The sequence below is a fragment of the Cynocephalus volans genome, chromosome 1 (genome assembly GCF_027409185.1).
Source record: "Cynocephalus volans isolate mCynVol1 chromosome 1, mCynVol1.pri, whole genome shotgun sequence".
Taxonomy (NCBI): domain Eukaryota; kingdom Metazoa; phylum Chordata; class Mammalia; order Dermoptera; family Cynocephalidae; genus Cynocephalus; species Cynocephalus volans.
The window spans coordinates 58,943,735-58,965,658 of NC_084460.1; the positions used below are offsets into that span (position 1 = coordinate 58,943,735).

A 21,924-nucleotide genomic window follows, 5' to 3' on the forward strand; every position below is an offset into this window, starting at 1 on the left:
GTCACCACAGGCCTCTGCCCTGCCTCACGTGGCCCTGGCTCCTGTTCTCCTCTGGGAAGCAGAGTACTGCAGGGGCTGAGAGCTTTGTGTGGCTTCCACCCTGTCACTCCCACACCCTCCTGCCCTCCTCTATATACATGCTCTGGCCTCCGGCTCCCCCCACCTGGCCTGCTCTTGCTACCTGATCTGCCCCAGCTGGCCCACCCCCACACCTTGCCTGCCCCCCCCTCTGCCTGGCCCGCTCTTCCCACCTGGCTGGCTTCCCAACGTGGCGTGCCCCCCATACCTGCTGCTCTTCCTCCAGAAGAGTGCACAACTGATTCCTCCCGTCCTCAAGTCCAGTCTACTTGCACCTTCTCAGGGCCTTTCCTGGTCACCCCACTTCACCCTGCACTGTCGACCGCCTGCCTGTGTTGGGTTTCATCTCCTCTCCAGGGAATCCATCATTTCTCATCACACTTACGCACACTGTTGACTGGCCGTCCACTGTCCCCACTGACACAGGTGCCCAGGAGAAGGCCCATGTCCTTAGCGTCCAGCAGGAGTGTGTGAAGCTTACCTTGAGTGCCAGGCAGGTGGAGTGGCCTGGTGCAGTGCTGGGCTTCCCTGCTGCTGTGCTGTGAAGCGACTGTGGCCGGGGGTACTGAAGAGGGGGAAGTTGGGGGCTGGCCTGGCTGGAGTCTTGGAAGCAGGGGGATTCCACTCTGCGGACAGGAAGGGGGTTCCTGCTGAGGGGGTACTGTGGCCCAGCCAGGAGCCTGGGACAGGCTGTCCAGGGCCACTGGATGCTCAACGGGTTCTGGTCCAGACTCTCGTCCTCCAGGACAAAGCCTGAGAGTGAGGGGAGAACAGTGCCCCTCACTAGGCTTTGGTCTGTCCACATTCCCCAGGCTACACCCACCTTCTGGAGGTTTCCATGAACCCCAAGATCCCAGGTGGGGATGCTGCACCTGAGCCTGCGCAGCTGGGACAGGAGCCTCCACAGGGGCCCAGCACCGCACTGAGGAGGTGCAGGCACACTTCCAGTCCTGCCTTCCAGGTGCAGGCTGACCCTGTGCCCCAGGGCCCGGGTCCTTTGGTAGTTGACCACTGAGGGAAGGGAGCGTGTGGAGCTGCTGAAGGTGTGGGCCTGATTCCACCCAGGGCTGCAGCACTGTGAAGGGGCGTGGCTGGGCTCCTTGAAGGTAAGCACAGGCGAATGACCTGCTTGTTGCAAAGTGAGCTGAGCAGCCAACTCCCTGAGTGGGAAGGGTGTGGACTCACTCCCCACCGTGGTGGCCTGGCCTGTGGTGCCCACTGCAGCAGTGGGTGAGGCAAGTCCACACATTAAAAACTGGCACTTTGGTGCCTGGGCAAGGAATGGAGTTTCCATTTTTGTCATTTTAAGTAGTGTTGTGAAAGTAAAAACAGAGTTAATGCAAGTTGGGGAGAGAGGGAATGAAATCTTAATTTGTATGGGTGAGAAGGAGCCCGCACTTCTCTGATCAGCAGGCCAACCTCAGGGCGAGGCATCATGGGTGGGTATGTGAGTGCGGGGGTGGTGGGGGCAGTGCAGAGATGAGTCAGAGCCATTGGGGGGAAGTACATGACATTTATTGAACTCCGATGGTGCAGAAGGGCTTCCTGGCAGGTCCATGCCCCCTGGCCACCCTGGAAGACACTGGGGCCCATGAGTATCCCCCCAGCACGTGGTGTCTCGGGGAAGTCAGGGCCCATGGCACCCTCTCAGGACCCTGACATCCTCAAGTCCCTCATCCCTGGCACTACCCATAGGTGGCAGTAAAGGCACACCCAGATTCCAAGACAGGACCAGAGGTGGAACGTGAGCCCAGAGGGCAGGCCCTGAGGGGAAACTGAGTCAGCACGACAGGGCATGTGAGAGAGGAGGAGTCTCAGAACAACTAGCTCCAGATGTCAGAGCAGGGACAGTTTACAGGAAATGCTGTCAAAATGTTAAACCAACTCCTAAAACAGATAGTTACACTGACTAAGGAACAATGTTTCTAAAATGTCACAGATGGGAACACCCCCAAAACATTTAAAATAATAGACACTGCATGCCAATGCATGAACAGATTGGAGCATAAATTAATATTTAAAGAGCAAAATCAGGGACAGAGCCTGGAGCATACATGTAGATATAGATAGAGATCTGCTTTGCTGTGTGTGTACATGTATATCTACAGCACATGTCATTTTGTTGGTAAAGAAAACCCTCTCTACTGATATTTGCGAGGAAGGGCAGGCGGTCTGGACAGAGTGTATGAGCCAGGGCTGGCCGGCTTGAGCGGGTGCTGGCAGGATTAGAGCGCGCCCATCCCGGTGACCTCAGACGTCAGCCTGGAACAGACAAGGACACAGAGATGGGAGACCCATCACAATATTCTTATAAAACAGGTTAGAAGGGAGACAGGCAGGGCTGTATGCATCCTTGCCACCCTGACGTGCGTTTCCACTTCTGTGGGATAAAGTGCCTCCGGTCACTTTTTAGTGGCTGTGAATGGAGACAGCAGCACAGCACAGAGGCAGGGGGCACATCAGGACCGCCCACGGGGCCTTCCTTCCCTGCCCCCAGGTGACCCGCATGCCTGACGGTGGGCTTGCTGCTTCTGGGTTCCAAAGACGCAGCCAAGCAGCCCCTAGGCCTGCACTCGGGGGTGCTTCCAACCCACTAAGCCTCACTATCCTTTTCTGAGAAGGGGCTTCACGGTTGTCACAGGAGTAAATGTGATGTGGGTCAGGGGCCTTTAGGCCCTCGGAGCATGGTTCCAGGTAGGGCTGTTACTGATGCGTTTGAGGCAGGTGCAGAGCAGGCCTACTGGAAGTTTCCCTGACAAGCTCTATCCCCAGACTCCAGATTTGCTGGCACCATGCTCTTGGGCCCCTGCCCTCTTGAGGTAGGATGGCCACAGATGGTTCTATATCTCAGCATGAGCCCTGTGGGATGTCAGATAAGAGGTGGGTGATGGGAAAGGGTAAAGTCAGGGTCTCCCCATACAACCCCCCACCCGTTCACCTGGTTGCTGGGAGCTTGGGCCCAGGGCCCACCTTGCCAATGCAGGGCTGAGTCCACTTGGAGGCCATGTCCAACCTCCTCCCACAAGCCCAGCTTGGGGGACTCTTGCACAAGCACATCTTGGGTAAGGACAAGGGGGTTTTCCTTATGTCGAACCCCAGCTGTGAGCTGGTGGTGCTGGCATTGCAGGTCTATGTGGCAGGGGAGCAGTCACACTGCCCACATCAGCTCTGAACCCTCACATTTGCACAAAGGACACAAGGAAGGAAGAGGGCCTGCAGAGTTCTGTCCTGTCCCATCTTTAACTTTTCTATGAGGATGAAGAGTGACGACAAAAGGGCAGTGTACAAAAGCACGTCTTTCTAGACAATTCTGTGTGGACAAGGGTCAGGATTTCCAGGGTTTGCCGCCTCAAGGAGTCAACACCTAGAACTCATCATGGGCCATATGGGAACCTGCCATCCTGAAAATGCTTTTGCTAATTTCTTGGCTCTTTACCAGAGACTTCAGGTAAAAGGCCAGGGTGAGTGGGGTGGCCCGTGTCTATATGGAGACTGTCTGGCACATTCCGTCTCCAACATCCAGCCAGGAGAGAGAGGGCATCGAAGGGAGGCAGAGCGCGCAGCCCAGGCTCCCAAATGCCCTAACTCTGTCCAAGCCGAGAGGTAGGGCTCCAGGCCATGGCTAGCAAGTCCCTGTCTGAGGATCCTCTTGGAAATCCTTTGGCTTGGAAGGTGTGGATGCTCTTGGGAACCACCCACCTGGCATTGATAAGATACTGGGCAAGGCTGATGTTGGCTGGGGTCCCCGTGATGGTGATCTGACGCTCTGATGATCCTTCAGTGGCGTTAGCAATTTTGATCTGAGCTCCAGACATCTGTCGAATTTCATTGATTTTGGTCCCTTGGCGTCCAATTATGCAGCCTATTAGCTAGAAAAATGGATGGAGGGAACTTCTTAGAGAAAAGCCTAAGACAGCCCCCTACAGAGCAGATGCAGAGGCCCCTGGAGAAGCCTATGGACATGGGGCACTCACCTTGGCCTCCACCCCAAGCCCATGAGCTCAATGCTCTTGGAAGGAAGGGAACTGCCCAGCATGTGCCCACAAGATGAGCCTGGTCCAGGACACCTCTCAAGAGGTCAGGATCTACGGGCACCTGGGCCTCTGACTGCTGATCTCAACACTGCCTCTGCCTAGTGTCTCCCCATGAGAAGCCTACCATTTGAGGGGTCCTAATCACATGGCCTCTCTACTTCACATTGGTTTCCCTTGGGGGCCCAGTCAGGAGTGACCCAGGAACGCACAGGGTGGATGTTGAGCAGGGAGGATGGATGCCAGCACCTTCTTGACTATGTCCTCAGGGAGAACAGCACTGCCCAGAGAAGAAATGTCACAAGTGCTGTTGAAGCTCATTACTGCCTAAAACCAGTTTTTGGTGAACCCAGATGAAATTCCTAGGATGAATCAGGCATCTCCTTTCCTTTGCATTTTTGTGACCTCTCCTTAAAGATGGTATGCAGTGGCCTCTGACCAAGGCAGTTGTCAAGACGAGGGCCTCCCCGATGTAGTGCAGGAAAGGAGCTGGGGCAACCCCAGGGCACAGGGCACCCACAAGGGGGCTGGATTGCAGCTGAAGGCCTGGTCTTCTGTGTGGCAGCAGCTGCAGCTGTGGAGGCTTCTCCAGCTCACCCTGTTTATGTGTGGAGGAAACAACGCACACTCCCAGAAAAGACTACAGAGGAGCCAGCTATCTGGCATCTTTCAACTTTCGCCACTGGATGGAACAAAATCCCTTTGTTCACACACGGGCCGCTAAGCAGAGCTCTGGAGCAAGGACAGGAAAAGAAGTGGCTGAGGGAGTCCCAGGCGGGAGCTGGGACTAGGCACAGAGGGCATACATGCCCAAGTCTGCTTCCGACTCCACCTCCTGTGTGGCCATTGGCCAGGTGGTGTCAGAACTGTGGTTCTGTTCCATGGAGGGCTGGGCAGGCTGTGAGGTAGCATGCTGGAGGGAAAGTCCACTTTCTGAACCCACCCGACAAGCACTGGGTCAACCGGTGGGACACTGATGCCCTGTGCACTAGTTCCTGTCCCTGAAGAGACCTGCAGGGTCTCAACTCTGCTCACTACCTTGGTTATAACAAGCCATCTCACTGGAGAAACCTTTCTTCTAGAGAACCCAGAGCTGCACCACTTCCTCGATCTCCTGCCAGCACCTTGGGGCCTCACCCACAGCTGCCCAGGCCCCGACCACAGCTGCCCAGACCCCACTCACAGCTTCCCAGGACCTGCCCACAGCCCACCCCTCTCCCTGCTCAGGCCTCTGAGCCCAGTGCTCTTAGTTCCTGGCTCCCAAGGTCAGGCACGTGGCTTCCTAATCTGGATATGATCATGTTAACGTGTCCAGCTGCATCCCCCTCCCTGCTGGCAGAGAAAGCTTGAGGGCTCATCTCTGACCAGGTCCAGGACAGGCAGTCCCTAGAGCTGTCTCCATAGTGAAGAAGAATGTGTTGACCCAGCATAAAATGCCACACTCAGGAGGGTGTACCCAAGGGCCACTGCCTCCATTGACTTCCCCTCCCCACACCTCTCCTGGGCCACTTGTGGCCCTGTGCCTGGAGGCCGCTTCCCCTCAAGCACAAATAGTGGCATGAGGGCCTGTGCACAGTGTGTCACTTCTCCAACAAGCACGCTGGAAGAAGGCACCTTCCCTCTGGCACAAAGCCCTACACTCTTCTCAACGTGTCTCCCCGCTTTCCAACCGCCTGATGCCAGCAGGGCCCTCACACTCCCTCCTTCTGGCCACACCCAGCCCTCTCTCCCTCCCTGGACTCAACACTGCAGGGACCTGGCTGCTCCACTAGCTGGCCCTTCTAGAGGGCAGCACCTTTGCAAAAGCCCTCCTGCCCTCCTCTAGGTGAGTGCTGGGGTCTGCATGCTGACGAGGAATCTCAGGCCATCAGAGCACGCCCTCCTCGCTGACAGTTGCCAGGTGGACATGCAGCTCTGCCTGCTGTACCAGTGCACTTAGCAGTTAGAAAGGGACGTGAGAAGTAACAGACCTCTCTCCCCAGCCCTGCCCCCGGCCAGCTTGCTTACTGCAGGCAAGGAAGCTCACTGGGCCAAGCCCTACAGCCCCACAGGCTGTCCTACCTGGCCTCACCTCCCACCCTGTCAACATTCAGCCCAGAGATCACTCTCTCCGCTCACCGTTGCGTGCCTCCATTGCAAATTTAAAGAAAAACTATACAAATATTCTGAAATAAAGTGGCCCTTCTTAACTAGATGTCAAAGCCCAATCCCATGGGAACTGTGGTGGCACCTCTTACTCTAACCACTCTTTGTAGAGCCTCGTTGTGAGGTCTTAGACTCCTTTCCAGCAGAAGTCCCCAGGAGACTCTGAGGCTTAGGACCATGGAAAAGTGCCTAAGCCTCGGCAGGCAGATGCTTGGGGCTCAGGGCAGAGTGTGGGATGACCATGGGCACCAAAGACCACGTGGCTGAGAGCAAGCTCTGATGTGGGAAGTGAGAAAAGCCCACAGTGACCATCAGAAATGGAACCAGAGGCCTGGGAGTCTCCCTGATCTGGCCTGTGTGCCCAGTGGCCATACTGTGGACCTGTCAGTTGCAGATGTCGCTTCCATCAAGAAGTGCCTTTTTGCAGGCAAGCTGAAGCGACCTGTAGATGTTGGCACGATCCAACTGCAACCAAGAGACAGATGTGGATGAGGTGACAGGCAAGGGACAGAACAAACATGTTTTATTTCCTTCTTTTTCTCCAAGAAGGTGGCAGGTGGCCGCTGCATGTGGAACACTGACTCTGGAAGGGCTGCACCTGCACCTGCAGCCCAGACACCATTCCCTGTGAGGTTGGTGGGGAGCAGAAGGCCCCTTCCAAGAAGAAGGATGAAAGGCTGTGCTCCGAAGGGCATGCAGATTGGTGGAGGGATGTAACCTTCCTTCTGAGGAACAGGTTTCCCTTCCCTAAAAAGGCTCAGCAGGAGGATGGGAAGTGGGCGGTGACCAGATGGGGAAAGTTGGCATTCATCTGCCCCAGGGAGGCCACAGCAAACAGGTATGCTGGTGCTCCAAAAGAAGTCACGTCCTCGTTTCTTAACTTCACTTCAGTTTTAAAACAAACACTTGCATAAGAGCACTAGAGCTGGTGTTAGCGGAACAGATTCCGGTACAAGTCTGAAGAGGAAAAGCCCTGTGGGTGGAAGAGCCTACTGTCATCATCACTTGTGTGAAAACACTCAGGAGGCTGCTGGAAGCCACATGCTCAAGGAACTAGCACAGTGAGAGGAGAGGAGGTAGGTAAAAATCCAGACTCCTCCATCTAAGGATGCAGGGCAGACAGCTGTGACCCCTGCGCTCAGGAGGACGCCCCATGCTGCTGCTGGTCAAGCCGGCCCAGCTTCAGAGATGCTCACAGGAGCTGGAAGGTGGCAATTAAGCTGCCGGGAGTGAGTGTCCCACGCTGCTCACGATGGACACGGAGGCCCCGCACCTGACAAGTGTCGAGTGGACTTCGCTGGCTGTGCAGGAGCCCAGCCCACAGTTGGCCAAGATGGGCCCAAATGAGGATGGCTTTTTGGGAGGGTCAGTGGCACCGGCCAGATGGCCTTGTAGTCCTCTCCTCTGGCACCCCTCTCTCTTCTGCCTCTTTCCTCCTGCCCCACTGTCCATCCTCCACACCACTCAGGACTGGGCATCTCTCTGAATTCTCAAATCTGTGCTTCCTGTGCTTAGCTTACATGAAGGGAGGAGGCGGGCTCGAATTTCCTGCCCAGCTGTTGTGAGAGGCAGAGCAGTGAAGTTTCCTGAAGGCCACAGCTCTGTGGTAGGAAAGGCCCCTGGACATGCGAGCTGGAAATGGGGGACAGGCATCACCATGGCCCACGCAGGATCTCTCCTTGCTGCTCTGGCAGCTATTCCTCAAGGACATGTAGCCATAACCTCCTGGGTCTCTCAGTTTGGGGATAATCCAAGGATTCAGAGAATGGTCCTCCTTCTCCATCAGACTCCAGCATAGCCCAGGAGGACTGAGTGTGTTGAGGGAATTTGTAAGGTCACACCCTCAGGTGTATCTGAGCATGAACAGATCAAGGGTCTCTAAATGCAGGAATCCAGACAAACCTGTGACATCCAACCAACTTCAGGTCTTATGGAGCCAACTCAAAGAGAATTGCAAACCTCCAGAGGGTCCAGGGCTCATGCAGCTGTTACTGTGGGTGGGTCCAGTCCAGAGCATTGCCACCACGTTCTTCAAGGTCTGACCCTGACTGAACCAGGGCAGTGCCTTCACGGCAATGGGGGTTGTTAGCCCAACTCTGGCATCTTACTTCTGATTAAACCCTCAAGTCCCCATTGGCCACTTTTCTGTTTAATGTCTTAGGGACATCAAACCACACCCCATTTATGGGCATTAAACCAGCTTAAAATGAGAAAGGAGAGAGAGAAGAGAGCAAACAGTGGGGTCAGGACAGCAAAGGTATCCCCTGGTGGTGGGTGCCTCTGCCCAAGGGCAGCAGAGTGACAGTTGCCTGTGCCCGGCATGTCTGCACAAGGACAGGGGTTGCAGGAGGCATACTCACATCATTGGGAATGGTGAGCTCGTGAGTGCTGGCCGGGGGGCTGGCGTCCAGACCTGGGCACAGCAAGGGGACATGGTTAGGCTGGCAGAAGACTGCTCTCATTCATACCCCAGCACCTGGCCCACAATCTACTGGGCCAAGAGGCAGGGTTAGAAGGCAGGCCCACATGGGAGGTCAGCACAGCCCAGAAGCCCAGGACCCACAAATTTTCAGTCCCAGACTGCAACCCAACCTCTTGAGTCCCAGCTTCTCTCAAAAGAAGGAAAAACAAACCCAAGCAGAGTGACATTTCACTTTTTTGTTTTGGGTACAAAATGAATGATTTCACTCTCTGTGTGCTTGCAGATTCTCTTGTGACAACTTACACAGACACCCTGGTGTGCCCTGGGCTAAGGGGCAGGGCCATTCAGCATGTCTCAGGCTCTCCATGGGTGCCCAGGGCCCACCGACCCTGAGTACTCATTCTCCCTCTGCTGTAGACTGGAATGCACCCCCCCCCCCACCACCACTGAAGCTTAATCCTCACTGTGACTGCTGAGGGTGGGAAGTTCTGTCATGGTAACTGAAAGGGGGTGCCTTGAAGAGGTGACTGGATTGTAGGATCATGCTGTAGTGAAAGGATTAAAAATGGTGGTCAGGGGCGTGGTTCTGAGGGCTTTAAAAGGACAGTGCATGAGGAACTGTCCCTCTCTGCTTTCTCTGCTCCACCATCTTCCAATGTGAGACCCTGGGTCACAGTCGCCACCACCACATGTGTTCCTTGGACTTCCCAGCCTCAGAAACTGTAAGCAATAAATTTCATTTTCTTACAAATTACCCTATTCCAAGTATTTTGTTATTAGCAACAGAAACAGAGTAATATGCCCTCGGTTATCTGAAGCCCACTCTGCTCTACCCCTGCCCAGGCCTGACAGTGTCCGGCCTCCTCTGTGGCCTCACCCAGCCCTGCTGCAGGCATCAGCCAATGGCCAAGCACACGCTGCATCTCCTTCCGTTTCTGACCGGACTCTGTCCAAAGGCCACTGCAAGTCCAGCTTGGACAGCTCAGGCCCACTGTACGGCTCTTCCAATTTGGAGTAAGAAGAACTAATAGCTTCACTGAGTCAAAAATAAACAGCTAGACCCACTGAAAGGCTGTGCATTTCTGTACAGGTATCTTATGCCAAGGAATGGAGATGTGGGTCTAATTCATCATTAAGCCCAAGTCTTCATCGTCACACTTCAGCTTGATACTACCAGATAATAGACAACTTCTCAGAGCTCAAGTACAGATCTGTCTTACTTCAGAAATAGTGGTGCACCATGGGCTGTAGAGAGGGAAGCCTGGCCAAGGCCATGGGCCATAGCCATGTGAGCTGCACCAGAAGGGGTATGGGCTGGGGTCTGTTCTTCTAGGGCAGACGTGTTCTCTTTATACTCAGCAATACCATCTCCTCGACAAGAGGTGGCTCAAACCCGTAAGTCTAAAGCTGAGACCCTGCTCTTCCCTTCCCAGGCCCCACATAGTCCCTGGCTCAGGGATCCTGCAGCTCGGTCTGGACCCTGGAGACCTCTAGGCTCCACTGCTTCCAGCCATGGCAGACTGGATGATGTACCTTCTGAATCCCAGAATCTGAGCCTCCTCCTGCCCCAGTTCCTCTCTTGCTGGTCCTGCTCTGCTGTTGGTCCTCAGTTTATTCTCCACACAGCCCAGAGGGTTTCCCAAAAAACACACCTCAGATGCATTTTCGACCCCAGCAACCTTCCACTTCCTCATGGCTCCCTGACTTCACCCACTCTGTGTTCCAGCCACACGGCCCCACTGACCCCAGCCTCTGCCCTGCTCCCCTGTCCCCGCCAGCCATGCCCCTCCCTGGGCCCCTGTTCTGGGGTGGCTCATTCATAACCTCATCTCCCACCCACTCTGCTTCTTCCTCCATTGCACTGTGTCTCCAAGCCAGCCACTCCTCTCGTGGTGCCAGCCAGTCTCCCTGCCAGGAAGCAACCCCGAGGGGGCAGCACCTAGCATGGTGGGGGCTCAGCTGGTAGATGATGAAAGCACCAATTCTTTCCAAGTTGTCTGTTATTTTTCTTTTGCATATCCAACCTAGAGTTTTTATTCCTTACCTTCTTTTAATAAAGACATTTTCAATACAGTGATCTGTTTATTCAACTATTTATACACATTCTATAGATGGTGACATTTAAAGTGTCATTTGAAAGCTCTCCTTATTCCTGCCTGAGTCCTAGCCAGGCCTTCCTGGGCAGCATAGAGCCTACAGTGAGCACAGAGCAGTGGGTCGCAGCTGCTGAACTTGGCATATTTTGATTGAGGGGAGGAAAGTATCAGAATTCTTTTTAAGAGAGCACTAAAATTAAACTAATAATTTACAGACACACCTGTTTAAAACATGTGTTCATTTACCTCAAGACAACATAGCTCAGGGGTGAGTATTTTAGGTGAAGATGGAGATAGTCCATGCACTAGAGGCAAATGCTGCTGCCTGACACAGAGCCCTGGCATACTCCAGACAGTGTCGCTGACCAGCACCCAGAACTGCCACCATGGAATGCCTCTCATCCTACCCACCGATTTAACCGGTTGTGGTGCCTGGGGCCTTCGTAGGGGAGGGTAGTCACAGGGCACCGTCCTGGTAGCCACATGGCCTATGTGGGGTGGAGAGGGCATGGTGCCTCCCACATGGGGACCCAGGGAACCAGCCAAGCCCCAGGCCACAGTCTCCCACAGCCTCAGGACTGGACAAACAACCGTGTCTGCTCTGCACCCTCAGTGCAGAATCTACAGATCTGGGCACCACGCTGCAATGCCCAGGAACAGACACCTTACTGCAAATCAAAAGTTGGTGCAGACCAGCCCAGCACAGAATAATCTTTCTCCTTAAGGATTTGCTCGCATCTCCTACAAAACATACTTTCAAAAAGCACATGCTGTGGTCATGTCTCATTGCACGCTCTGCATGCTGCACCACCGTGAGAGTCAGCGACACCACAGACGGGCCTTCCCTGTGCACACGCACACTGACCAGGCTGCCTTCAGATGACCAGGTGGCTGTGCTTGGAGCACCCTCAGATCTACCATCCAACCAACAGCACCACACAGGTTGGTGCCACGCTTCTCAGCAGCGACCTGAGGCTTGTCCCCAGCCCCGAGCCACCAGAAGCTGCTAACCGTGCATACGTCGGTGCCAGGCACATGGGCTGTCCCTGGGATCACAGATGCGAGCGTGCCACCCCCTCCCGCTGGGATGGTGCTCTGTGCGGCCTCCCGGCCTGCTCGCCCTCCATCAGTGTGGTTCTGTTTTACCTGACGACTGGCCCATCAGATTTTGAGCTTCTTCGGAGGAGTGTAAAGGCAGCTTTTCTCCTGGAGAGCAAAGAAGAAACAGGTTTAATGTTTTGCCCTCAAGGAGATAAGCCAGGTCCCTTCAACTAGGGAAGCTCAAAATATGACTGGCACACGCATGGCGCACACGCACATCCACCGGGCACAGCTCTGCCTCTGTGGCGAGGGACCCTGGCTGTAGACACAGCCGGGCCAGGCCACAGTGAGTGGCAGTGCCTGGGCTGGGGACTGGCTCCTGTCACTGCTTTCCTGGGGCAGGCTGGCGCCGTGCTGGGCCGGGCACCACCCAGGCACATGCAGCACTTCCTGCAGAAAAGCGGCCACATCTGCTTGTCTGAGCACTTGTTCATGGGGATAACACTCCAGGGTGCTCATGTGAGTGCATTCCACAGGAAGGGCCACCCTAGGATAGCCTGTGGGCAGCACAGAGACCGCGGAGCAAGCTGAGCTCTCAATGGGAGTGGACATCTCTTCACAAGCAAGGGTGCAGCAAGGCCAGCCGCAAGTACGCTAGCCCCCAGCGGGAGAGGCTGCCCCGCCCGCCCACCCCCGGCAGCGTGCAGACCCGCTCTGCGACACTTGTTCTACTCACTGCACTGAGCACAGACAGTTCAGAAAGACAGTCCCCAGGTGAGAAGAGAAGGAGGTCAGAATAGGGCGGCTGGGTACGTACCGGGGAAAGCGGGGTTGGTCTGTCCGAGGGGAGGAAAGGGGGTTTGCTGCATGGCCAACTGGTGGAGCTTGGTCAACTGCTGGGGGTAGGAGGGACACGAGAGCTAAGAAGGTTATTGTCATCGAGTACAAGTCACACCAAATTTAAAAACGGCAGTAACAGAACGTTGCACAGATAGATATAGAGGGCCATGTGGACACATGGCAGACGCACTGGACGCAAGGACTTGGCCTGGTGGAGCCCATGGAGCCTGGGCAGGACAGCAGGCCACCTGACCCCACCCAACCTCCCCTCTCACCAGGCCGGTGTGGAGGGAAGGCTCTGAGAGCTACAGAGCAAGGCCAGAGGGGCTTCTTGCAGATACAAAGTCAAGTTATCCCTCCCAGAACTCACGCTACCACTTGTGGGAAACCCAAGGCACCACTGCAAAATTTGCCCGGCCCCACCCCCCACCTGAATCACTTCTGGGGTCTTGTCATCTCACATGGTCTCATGTGGATTACAGGACGTTAGTGCCGGACAGTTCCATGCAGTGGGAGATGTCGGGGACACTGTTCAGAAGCCACCTGTCCCTGTGCCCTTGGGTGTCCCAGCCTTTCCTTGTCCCCTTCTCCACACCCATCCCCCAGCCAGACTTTTCGAGGGGGGGGGGCTTTGAAATGCAGTTTCTCTAGTTATTTTGTCTGAGCCTCATCTCTTCACAAAAAACAAAGACTGAAGATAAAGTAAATGTGCTGAGATTAGGCCATGTTCTTCGAGCAGAGGGGCAGCCGACACTCGGACCCTCCACCCTCTGGAAAGTTCAGGCTGCTCAGCCAGGGGACAGTGGGGGGTGCCTTCCTTACGCCTGGCCCAGGGAGCCACACCTGGTGCTGGAGAGGGTGTCCCGGGGTGCAGTCCTGGCTGGGGGGTGGAAGGCCACGCGTGGGGAAAACGCACCCCCTCACCACCATTTTCCCACCAGAAAGCCGAACCCAAACGCATCCTGGCCCTACTGTGCCTGCCACCGACACAGGCTCCAGAGCCGGCCCTGGACTCTTGCCATCCCAGCTCAACTTCTGAACTGCATGGCTGGGCTGGGGCTGTGAGAAGCCACACACAGACCACTGAGGCTGGCAGGTGGGGAGCAGGTGGGGTGCAGCTGGGGAGCAGAGCTGTCAGCCCCAAGTGGGAGGTGCCGGCCATGGCACAAGTGTCTGACCAGACCCCCATGTGTGCCCCACATGCAGAATCCAGGTCCTGGACTGGGACACTTGTCAGGAAGGCAGCGGCTACCTTCAGGCGCCACCACAGCTGGCCCTGCAGAGGGTGCATGGCCTCCCAGGAGCAGGTGCCTCTCCTAGGAATTCACCAAGGGTTGGATGAAGGCCCCTTATTAGTGCCCAGTACCCACAGAGGACCAGGGGCTGCTCCCCAGCCTAGCCCATCCCTGAGAGCCTATCAGCAAGGAGGGGGGATGGGGCTGGGCCTGCGGGAGCAGGGGCTCTGCTGTGCTGGCTGGTCACTCTGGCCTCTTCCTGCTTTCACAGGATGGGGTCCTGGCATGAGATGTGGCCTCCTGGTCACATCTTTGAGACAGAACCTCTGGGGGACAAGCCCCCAGGACTGTGGGGCATTTGTTGCTACAGCAAAAGCTGACAAATACTCATATGGTCTTTCCTGGCCTGGTTCCTGGAACATCTGTCACTTCAGTGCATTCGGCAAGTACTCACACTGGGGTGCATCTTAGAAGAAGTCCCCCCTTCCAGGCCCCTCCTACCTTTTTGACTGTTCCCTGACCCTAGCCACTTGGGCTAGGCCTGCTTGGGGGAGATCTGGTTGCATCCTAGACCTGGTGAGGCCACTGTAGGCACAGCTTGTGTTTCTGGACAGGAAGTCTGGAGGAGCTCAGATTAGGGCACATGGTGATGTGGGGTCAGGCTCAACTCTGAGTCCCCTGAAGTTGTGTTTGTCCAGGATGAAGTAGGGGCTGGAGGGCTAATGGCACACCTGCTGCCTGGCATGTCTCAGAGTGCTAGCTGCCTGCCCCAAGTAGATGACGCCTGGTTCCTGTGTGGCTGCTGTCTGAATCTGCCCTGTAACTTAACACCAATGGACATGCTAAGTTACCTGTGGGGATATGCATTGAAGCCCCCTGACAAGAACATGCCCAAATACAGTCACCAGAACATCAGCCGAACTCACAGGGACGACATTGAGCCTCCAGGAGAGATGCCAAGGCCCCACAGGGAAGGGGCCCTAAGGCAGCTGGAGACCCTGCCCCACCCTTGGGAGCAGCAGGAGGACACAGAAGTACACAGGCATCCTATGGAGTCTCCCTCCCTGGACATGTGACACATTACAGAAAGACCACGAGCAGCCAGACCAACATGTCCTAGGGCAAGGGGAGAGGAATGCAGGGAGAGACTGTCCATGAAGGAGCAAGGCCCTCCTGGTAATTTATCCACAGCCACTTGCAACTGAATTGCAAGGACTTGATCCCACAAACCACTGACTCCCACTTGATGGGCCAGGAGCCACCCAGGACGACACTGCATGAGGGACAGGGCCCGGGCTCTGGTTAGGAGACTTCGAGCTCGTTCAAGCACTTCCTGACAAGGGAGGTGACTACCCATGCCCAGGATGGAGTGAGCAGCCCCCAGCCAAAGGGTAAGAGCAAAGGCCCAGGAGAGTGAGGCTGGACAGCCAGGGCTGTGAGGGCCTGGCATTCCACACGCTCTGACCACTGGCTGGGTTTCCACACAGACACGGGCCCTGGTGAGCCCGAAGGGAGGTGCAGGATGTGTGAGCTGTGCTGGCACCCTCAGGCCTAAGCAGTCCTGCCAGCTGCTCTCTGTCTGTATTCCACTGTCCACCAGCAGCTGGGCTGGATGCTGGCCACAATCCCCACGAGGCCAGAGCCCTCTCTTGTGTGTCCCTGCATCGCCTGTGTTGGTTAGGATGGCAAGGGAACTGGAGGCAGGGAGCAGGGCACCCCTGGGCTCTGGAAGCAAGGAAACCGGCTTGAGGTGGCTCCAATTTTGATTAGTTGTGTGGTGATGTCTGGTCTCTCTGGGCCTCAGTTCCCTAATCCGTAAATAGGGGAATCTATGTGAGTGAACAGTGAATTGAGAAGTCCACACACCACTCGTGATCAGTCACCGTAAACCACTAGGGCTCTCACATCTCAACTGCCCCAAGCTTGGTAACCTCGGGCACTTGTTTTGGTCTCTCCGTCAGTCAGGGTCGGCTCCGGAACCCACTGGCCAGAGTGTTACAGGTAAAACCAAGTAATTAATAAGGTTGGCTCCACTCGTATCCAGAGACTTCCTACAACTCTAACCTCTCTTGTGTCAATACATTTTCTGCCTATTACAGAGAAGGGCCATGCTAGCAAGTAAATCTCTTTTCTCCCTCCTTCCCACACACAAATGTGATGTGGAGGTGTAGGGAAAAGCCTGGACCCGTGCGTGGTGGCGCCTGGTGAGCGTGTGCTGAGCGAAGGGCTGACGGAAGTGAGTGGCATGTTCCTCACTGTGGCTGTGCCCTCCATGAGCCAAGCCGCTGCACCTCTTTAAGCTCCATTTCTATATTTTTTAAAGGAGGGAACAGGACTGAGTGCTAATGGGCCTTCCACTTTTTGAGACAATTCTGCTATGTGAAAAACTCAGACTTTTGGTTCTCACCAGAGATTCCAAATCATTGGAGGGAAGGGATGAAGGAGGGTGGGGAGGGAGGGAAGCAGTAGTGAGGTACCACATTACAGATGTTTCTCTGCAGCTTGTCCTTTCCACTCAGCATCGTATCAGACGAGCAACTGACATTATTCGCAAGTGCGTGGCTGCATGGGTGTCACAAACGAAGGCGCCTGCGCAGCTGCCCCGCAGTTGGAATAGCCCACCGCCATGGTGCTGTCCCCATCACGTTTCCATCCAGTGCGACTCTGGTCTGTGTCTTCTGCCCCTGTTTCTTGTTGGGTGGATTTCTGCTGGCTCACAGAACTCCTTGCACATTTCACACTAGCCCTATTTCAGCTCTGCATGATGCAGAGCCTTCCCCACTTGCCTTATGGTGTCTTTAGAGGAACAGAATTCTAAAATGTCAATGCAGTCAAATTTATCAATATTTTCCTTTATGGTCTGTGCTATGTTTTGAGAAATCCTTTCCTGACCTGAGAACAGAAGGACCTTCTCCTATATTTTCTTCTAAAAGTGCTAAGTTTTTCTCTCTTGTGTTGAGGTTCTTAACATATAAGGAATGTTTTTTGCTTAAGTCATGAAGCCAAGAACGCTTTCCCCCTGCCTACTGTCCTGGCATCATTTATAGACCATCCAGTCTCTCCCAGGGTCTGTGCTGAGAGCTCGGTCACAGACCAGGTTTCCTGACTGCGTGGGTCAGATCCTGGGTGCTCTGGTCTATTTGTCTCTCTTTGCACCCAAACTACATTGTCTCAATTATTATAACCTTATAATAAGCCTCTGTATCTGCTAGGACAAATCTCCCTGTCGTATCTTTTCTTCATAAATATCTTGATAGTTCTTGGCCTATGTTCTTCCATATAAATTTTAAAACAGCATGCTAAGTTCCTCAAAAAACCCTGTTGGAATTTTGATTGAAATTGAATTTGTCCATCAATTTGGAAAGAACTGACATCTTTAAGATATGGTCACATATTACTTGACAGGGATACTTCCTGAGATATGTGCTATGGATGATTTTGTTGTGTGAACATCACAGAGTGTATTTACACAAACCCGGTTGGTATGGCCTACTAGGCACCAAGGCTAAATGGCATAGCCCATTGCTCCCAGGCTACAAACCTGTACGGCATGTTACTGTATTGCAGGCAATTGTAACCTAATGGTAAGTATTTGTGTATCTAAATCTATCCAAACATAGAAAAGGTATAGCAAAAATATGGTATACAAAAGATAAAAAATCATACACCTGTACAGGACACTGACCACGGACAGAGCCGGTGGGGCTGGAAGCTGCTCTGCGAGGGTCAGTGAGTGAGCAGTGGGTGAATGTGAAGCCTTGGACGCTACTGTGCAAGGCCATGGACTTTATGGATACCGTGCACTTAGGCCATGCTAATTTATAAAAAACAAAAAGTGATTGCACTACAACATCACTCAGTGATGGGAACGTTTTAGCTCCATTATATTCTCATGGGACACTGTGGCATCTGTGGTCTGTTGTTGAGTGAGCCATTGTCGTGTGGTACATGACTGCAATTTGTGTTTCTAGCCATGAATATCATATGTCACTCTATTTATTTTGGTCTTTTCGTCTTCTTGAACCTTTAATATAGGCAAGTTTTTTAAAAAAGTCACCTTTTCACTATTGATTTAATTGCTTTGTGATAAGAGAATATGGTCTTTATGATTCCAACTTTTGAAGGATGGTAAGACTTGCTTATGGGCTGGTATGTGTCAAGCTTTGTCAGTGTTTCCATGAGTTCCACAGCTGTGCTGGGTGCAGTGCCCAACACAGACCATCATGTGGGGACCACTGACTGTTCTCCCGAAAGCTTCTCTGCACCTGTCCACTTGAACTAACTCTTCCTGAAAGAGAAGTACGTCACGTTCCCACCACGATGTCTGTTAACTTCTCTTTGTTTTGTCAGTTTTTTTCTTTATACAAATTTTGAATTATTATATCTTCTACTGAATTATTTATCAATATGTAATGACTAAATGTTTTTCTTAAAGTCTTGATTTTTTCCCCCTACTAATATTAACACAGGTATACCAGATTTCTTTTGGTTAGTATTTCCCTAGCATATCTTTTTTTTCCATTCTTTCAATTTTTCTGGGTCCTTATGCTTTAGGTGTGTGTCTCTCTCTTTTTTAAAAAAAATTTAATTTAATTTTGTCAATATACAATGCGGTTGATTATTGTGGGCCATTACCGAAACTTCCCTGCCTCCTCCCTCTCCCTCCTCCCTCCCAACAACCTCAGATCTGTTCGTTTGTCTTATCAACTTCAAGGAATTGTAATTATTGTGTCTTCTTCCCTACCCCCCCGAGTTGGTGTATTTATTTATTTATTTTTAGCTCCCACAAATACGTGAGAACATGTGATATTTCTCTTTCTGTGCCTGACTCATTTTACTTAATATAATTCTAGGTCCATCCATGTTGTTGAAAATGGCAGCATTTCATTCTTTTTTATAGCAGAGTAATATTCCATTGTGTAGATATACCACATGTGGTAGATATACCACATTTCCACTCATCTGATGATGGATTTTGGGGTGGTTCCAACTCTTAGTTATTGTAAATAGTGTTGCAGTGAACATTGGAGAACAGGTATACCCTTGACTTGATGATTTCCATTCCTCTGGTTATATTCCCAGCAGTGGGATAGCAGGGTCATATGGTAGATCTATCTGCAATTATTTGAGGAACCTCCATACCATTTTCCATAGAGGTTGCACCATTTTGCAGTCCCACCAACAAGGTATGAGAGTTCCTTTTTTCCGCAACCTTGCCAGCATTTATCATTCACAGTCTTTTGGATATTAGCCATCCTAACTGGGGTGAGATGGTATCTCAGTGTGGTTTTGATTTGCATTTCCCAAATGCTGAGTGATGTTGAACATTTTTTCATGTGTGTGTTGGCCATTCGTATATCTTCCTTTGAGAAATGTCTATTTAGCTCTTCTGCCCATTTTAAAATTGGATTACTTTATTTTGTTGTAAAGTTGTTTGAGTTCCTTGTACATTCTGGATATTAATCCTTTGTCAGATGTATATTTTGCAAATATTTTCTCCCACTCTGTTGTCTTTTCACTCTGTTAATTGTTTCTTTTGCTGTGCAGAAGCTTCTTAGTTTGATATAATCCCATTTGTGTATTTTTCCTTTGGTTGCCCATGCTTTTGGGGTCATACTCATGAAGTCTGTGCCCTGTCCTACTTCATGAAGTGTTTCTCCTATGTTTTCTTTAAGAAGTTTTATTGTTTCAGGGTGTATATTTAATTCTTTAACCCATTTTGAGTTGATTTTAGTATATAGTGAGAGGTATGGGTCTAGTTTCTTTCTCCTGCATATTGATATCCAGTTCTCCCAGCACCATTTGCTAAAGAGGCAGTCTTTTCCCTAGTATATAGGCATGGTTCCTTTGTCAAAGATCAGATGGCTGTAGGTGTGTGGGTTGATTTCTGGATTCTCTGTTCTATTCCATTCATAAGTGTGTCTGTTTTTATGCCAGTACCATGCTGTTTTGGTTATTATGGCTTTGTAGTATAGTTAAAGTCAGGTAGTGTTATGCCTCCAGCTTTTTTTTTTTTTTGCTCAGAATTGCTTTGGCTATGTGTGGTCTTTTGTTATTCCATATAAATGTCTGGATAGTTTTTTCCATTTCTGAGAAAGATGTAATTGGAATTTTGATGGGGATTGCATTGAATTTGTATATCACTTTGGGTAGAATGGACATTTTCACAATGTTGATTCTTCCAATCCAAGAACATGGGATATCTTTCCATCTTCTTGTGTCCTCTTTAATTTCTCTCAGCAGTCATTTGTAGTTCTCATTATAGAGATTTTTCACATCCTTGGTTAACTCTATTCCTAAGTATTTTATTTTATTTTTTGTGGCTATTGTAAATGGGCAAGCTTTCTTGATTTCTCTTTCTGCGTGTTCACTATTGGAGAACAGAAATGCCATTGATTTTTGTGTGTTGATTTTGTATCCTGCAACTTTGCTGAAATCATTTATCAACTCCAAGAGTTTTTTTGTAGAGGCTTTAGGCTGTTCGATATATAGGATCATGTCATCTGCAAACAGGGAGAGTTTGACTTCATCTTTTCCAATCTGGATGCCCTTTATTTCCTTCTCTTCTCTGACTGCTCTGGCTAGTACTTCTAGCACTATGTTGAATAGGAGTGGTGAGAGTGGGCATCCTTGTCTAGTTCCTGTTCTTAAAGGAAAAGCTTTCAGCTTTTCCCCATTTAGGATGATATTGGCCGTGGGTTTATCATATATGGCTTTAAATATGTTGAGATACTTTCCATCTATACCTAACTTGTAGAGAGTCTTTATCATAAATGAGTGTTGAGTTTTATCAAATGCTTTTTCAGCATCTATAGAGATGATCATATGGTCCTTTTATTTGATTTTATTGATATGGTGTATCACATTTATTGATTTGTGTATGTTGAACCAATCTTGCATCCCTGGCATGAATCCCACTTGATCATGGTGTATAATTTCGTGTATGTGTTGCTGTATTCTGTTAGCTAGTATTTTATTGAGGATTTTTATGTCTATATTCATCAAGGTATTGGCCTGCAGTTTTCTTTTTTAGTTGTATCTTTACCTGGTTTTTGGTATCAGGGTGATGTTTGCTTCACAGAATGAGTTTGGGAGAATGGCCTCTGTTTCAATCTTTTGGAATAGTTTGTAGAGAGTTGGTGTCAATTCCTCTTTGAATGTTTGGTTGAGTTCTGCTGTGGATCCATCTGGTCCCGGGCTTTTCTTTGTTGGAAGCTTTCTGATAACAGCTTCAATCTCTTTTATTGTTATTGTTCTGTTCAGATTTTCTGCATCGTCTTGGCTCAGTTTTCATTGTTTGTGTGTTTCCAGAAATTTATCCATTTCCTCCAGATTTTCAAATTTGTTGGCATATAGTTGTTTATAGTAGTCTCTAATGATTCTTTGTATTTCAGAGGTATCAGTTATAATATCACCTTTTTAATTTCTAATTTTTGTTGTTTGGGTCTTCTTTTTTTATTTAGCTGTGCTAATGGTTTGTCAATTTTATTTATCTTTTCAAAAAACCAACTTTTTGATTCATTGATCTTTTGTATCATTTTTTGGGTTTAAATTTCGTTAAGTTCTGCTCTGATCTTAATGATTTCTTTCTGTCTGCTAACCTTGGGTTTGGATTGTTCTTGTTTTTCTAGTTCTTTAAGGTGAATTGAAGTATTAGGTTGTTTACTTGCCATCTTTCCATTCTTCTGAAGTAAGCATTTAATGAGATAAATTTTCCCCTTAGTACTGCTTTTGCAGTATCCTACAGGTTTTGGTATGATGTATCACTGTTTTCATTAGTTTCAAGAAATTTTTTGATTTCCTTTTTAATTTCTTCTTGGACCCATATGTCATTAAGTAGAATGCTGTTTAATTTCCATGTGTTTGTATAGTTTCCAGACTCTCATTTGTTATTGATTTCTAGTTTTAATCCATTGTGGTCTGAAAAAATACATGGGAAAATTCCAATTTTTGTGAATTTGTTGAGACTTGATTTGTGACCTAACATGTGATCTATCCTGGAGAATGATCCACGTGCTGATGAGAAGAATGAATAT

At 50.9% G+C, this 21,924-nt stretch overlaps 1 protein-coding gene across 3 annotated transcripts in view; it reads right to left on the bottom strand.

The window, feature by feature from the left end:
- Positions 1 to 1,580: 1,580 nt before the first annotated feature.
- The window catches only part of PCBP3 (poly(rC) binding protein 3), a 277,037-nt gene continuing 256,693 nt past the window's right edge, over positions 1,581 to 21,924 (bottom strand). For 2 of the 3 annotated variants that reach the window (XM_063092050.1, XM_063092040.1), the window contains 5 exons: positions 12,631 to 12,709; positions 11,919 to 11,978; positions 8,615 to 8,667; positions 3,778 to 3,947; positions 1,581 to 2,340 (listed from right to left, as the gene is read on the bottom strand). In XM_063092050.1, coding sequence (XP_062948120.1) covers positions 2,304 to 2,340; positions 3,778 to 3,947; positions 8,615 to 8,667; positions 11,919 to 11,978; positions 12,631 to 12,709 — 399 coding nt within the window. In that variant the 3' untranslated portion in view covers positions 1,581 to 2,303. The remainder of the gene's footprint in view (positions 2,341 to 3,777; positions 3,948 to 8,614; positions 8,668 to 11,918; positions 11,979 to 12,630; positions 12,710 to 21,924) is intronic. The other variant, XM_063092058.1, reaches the window with a different exon arrangement.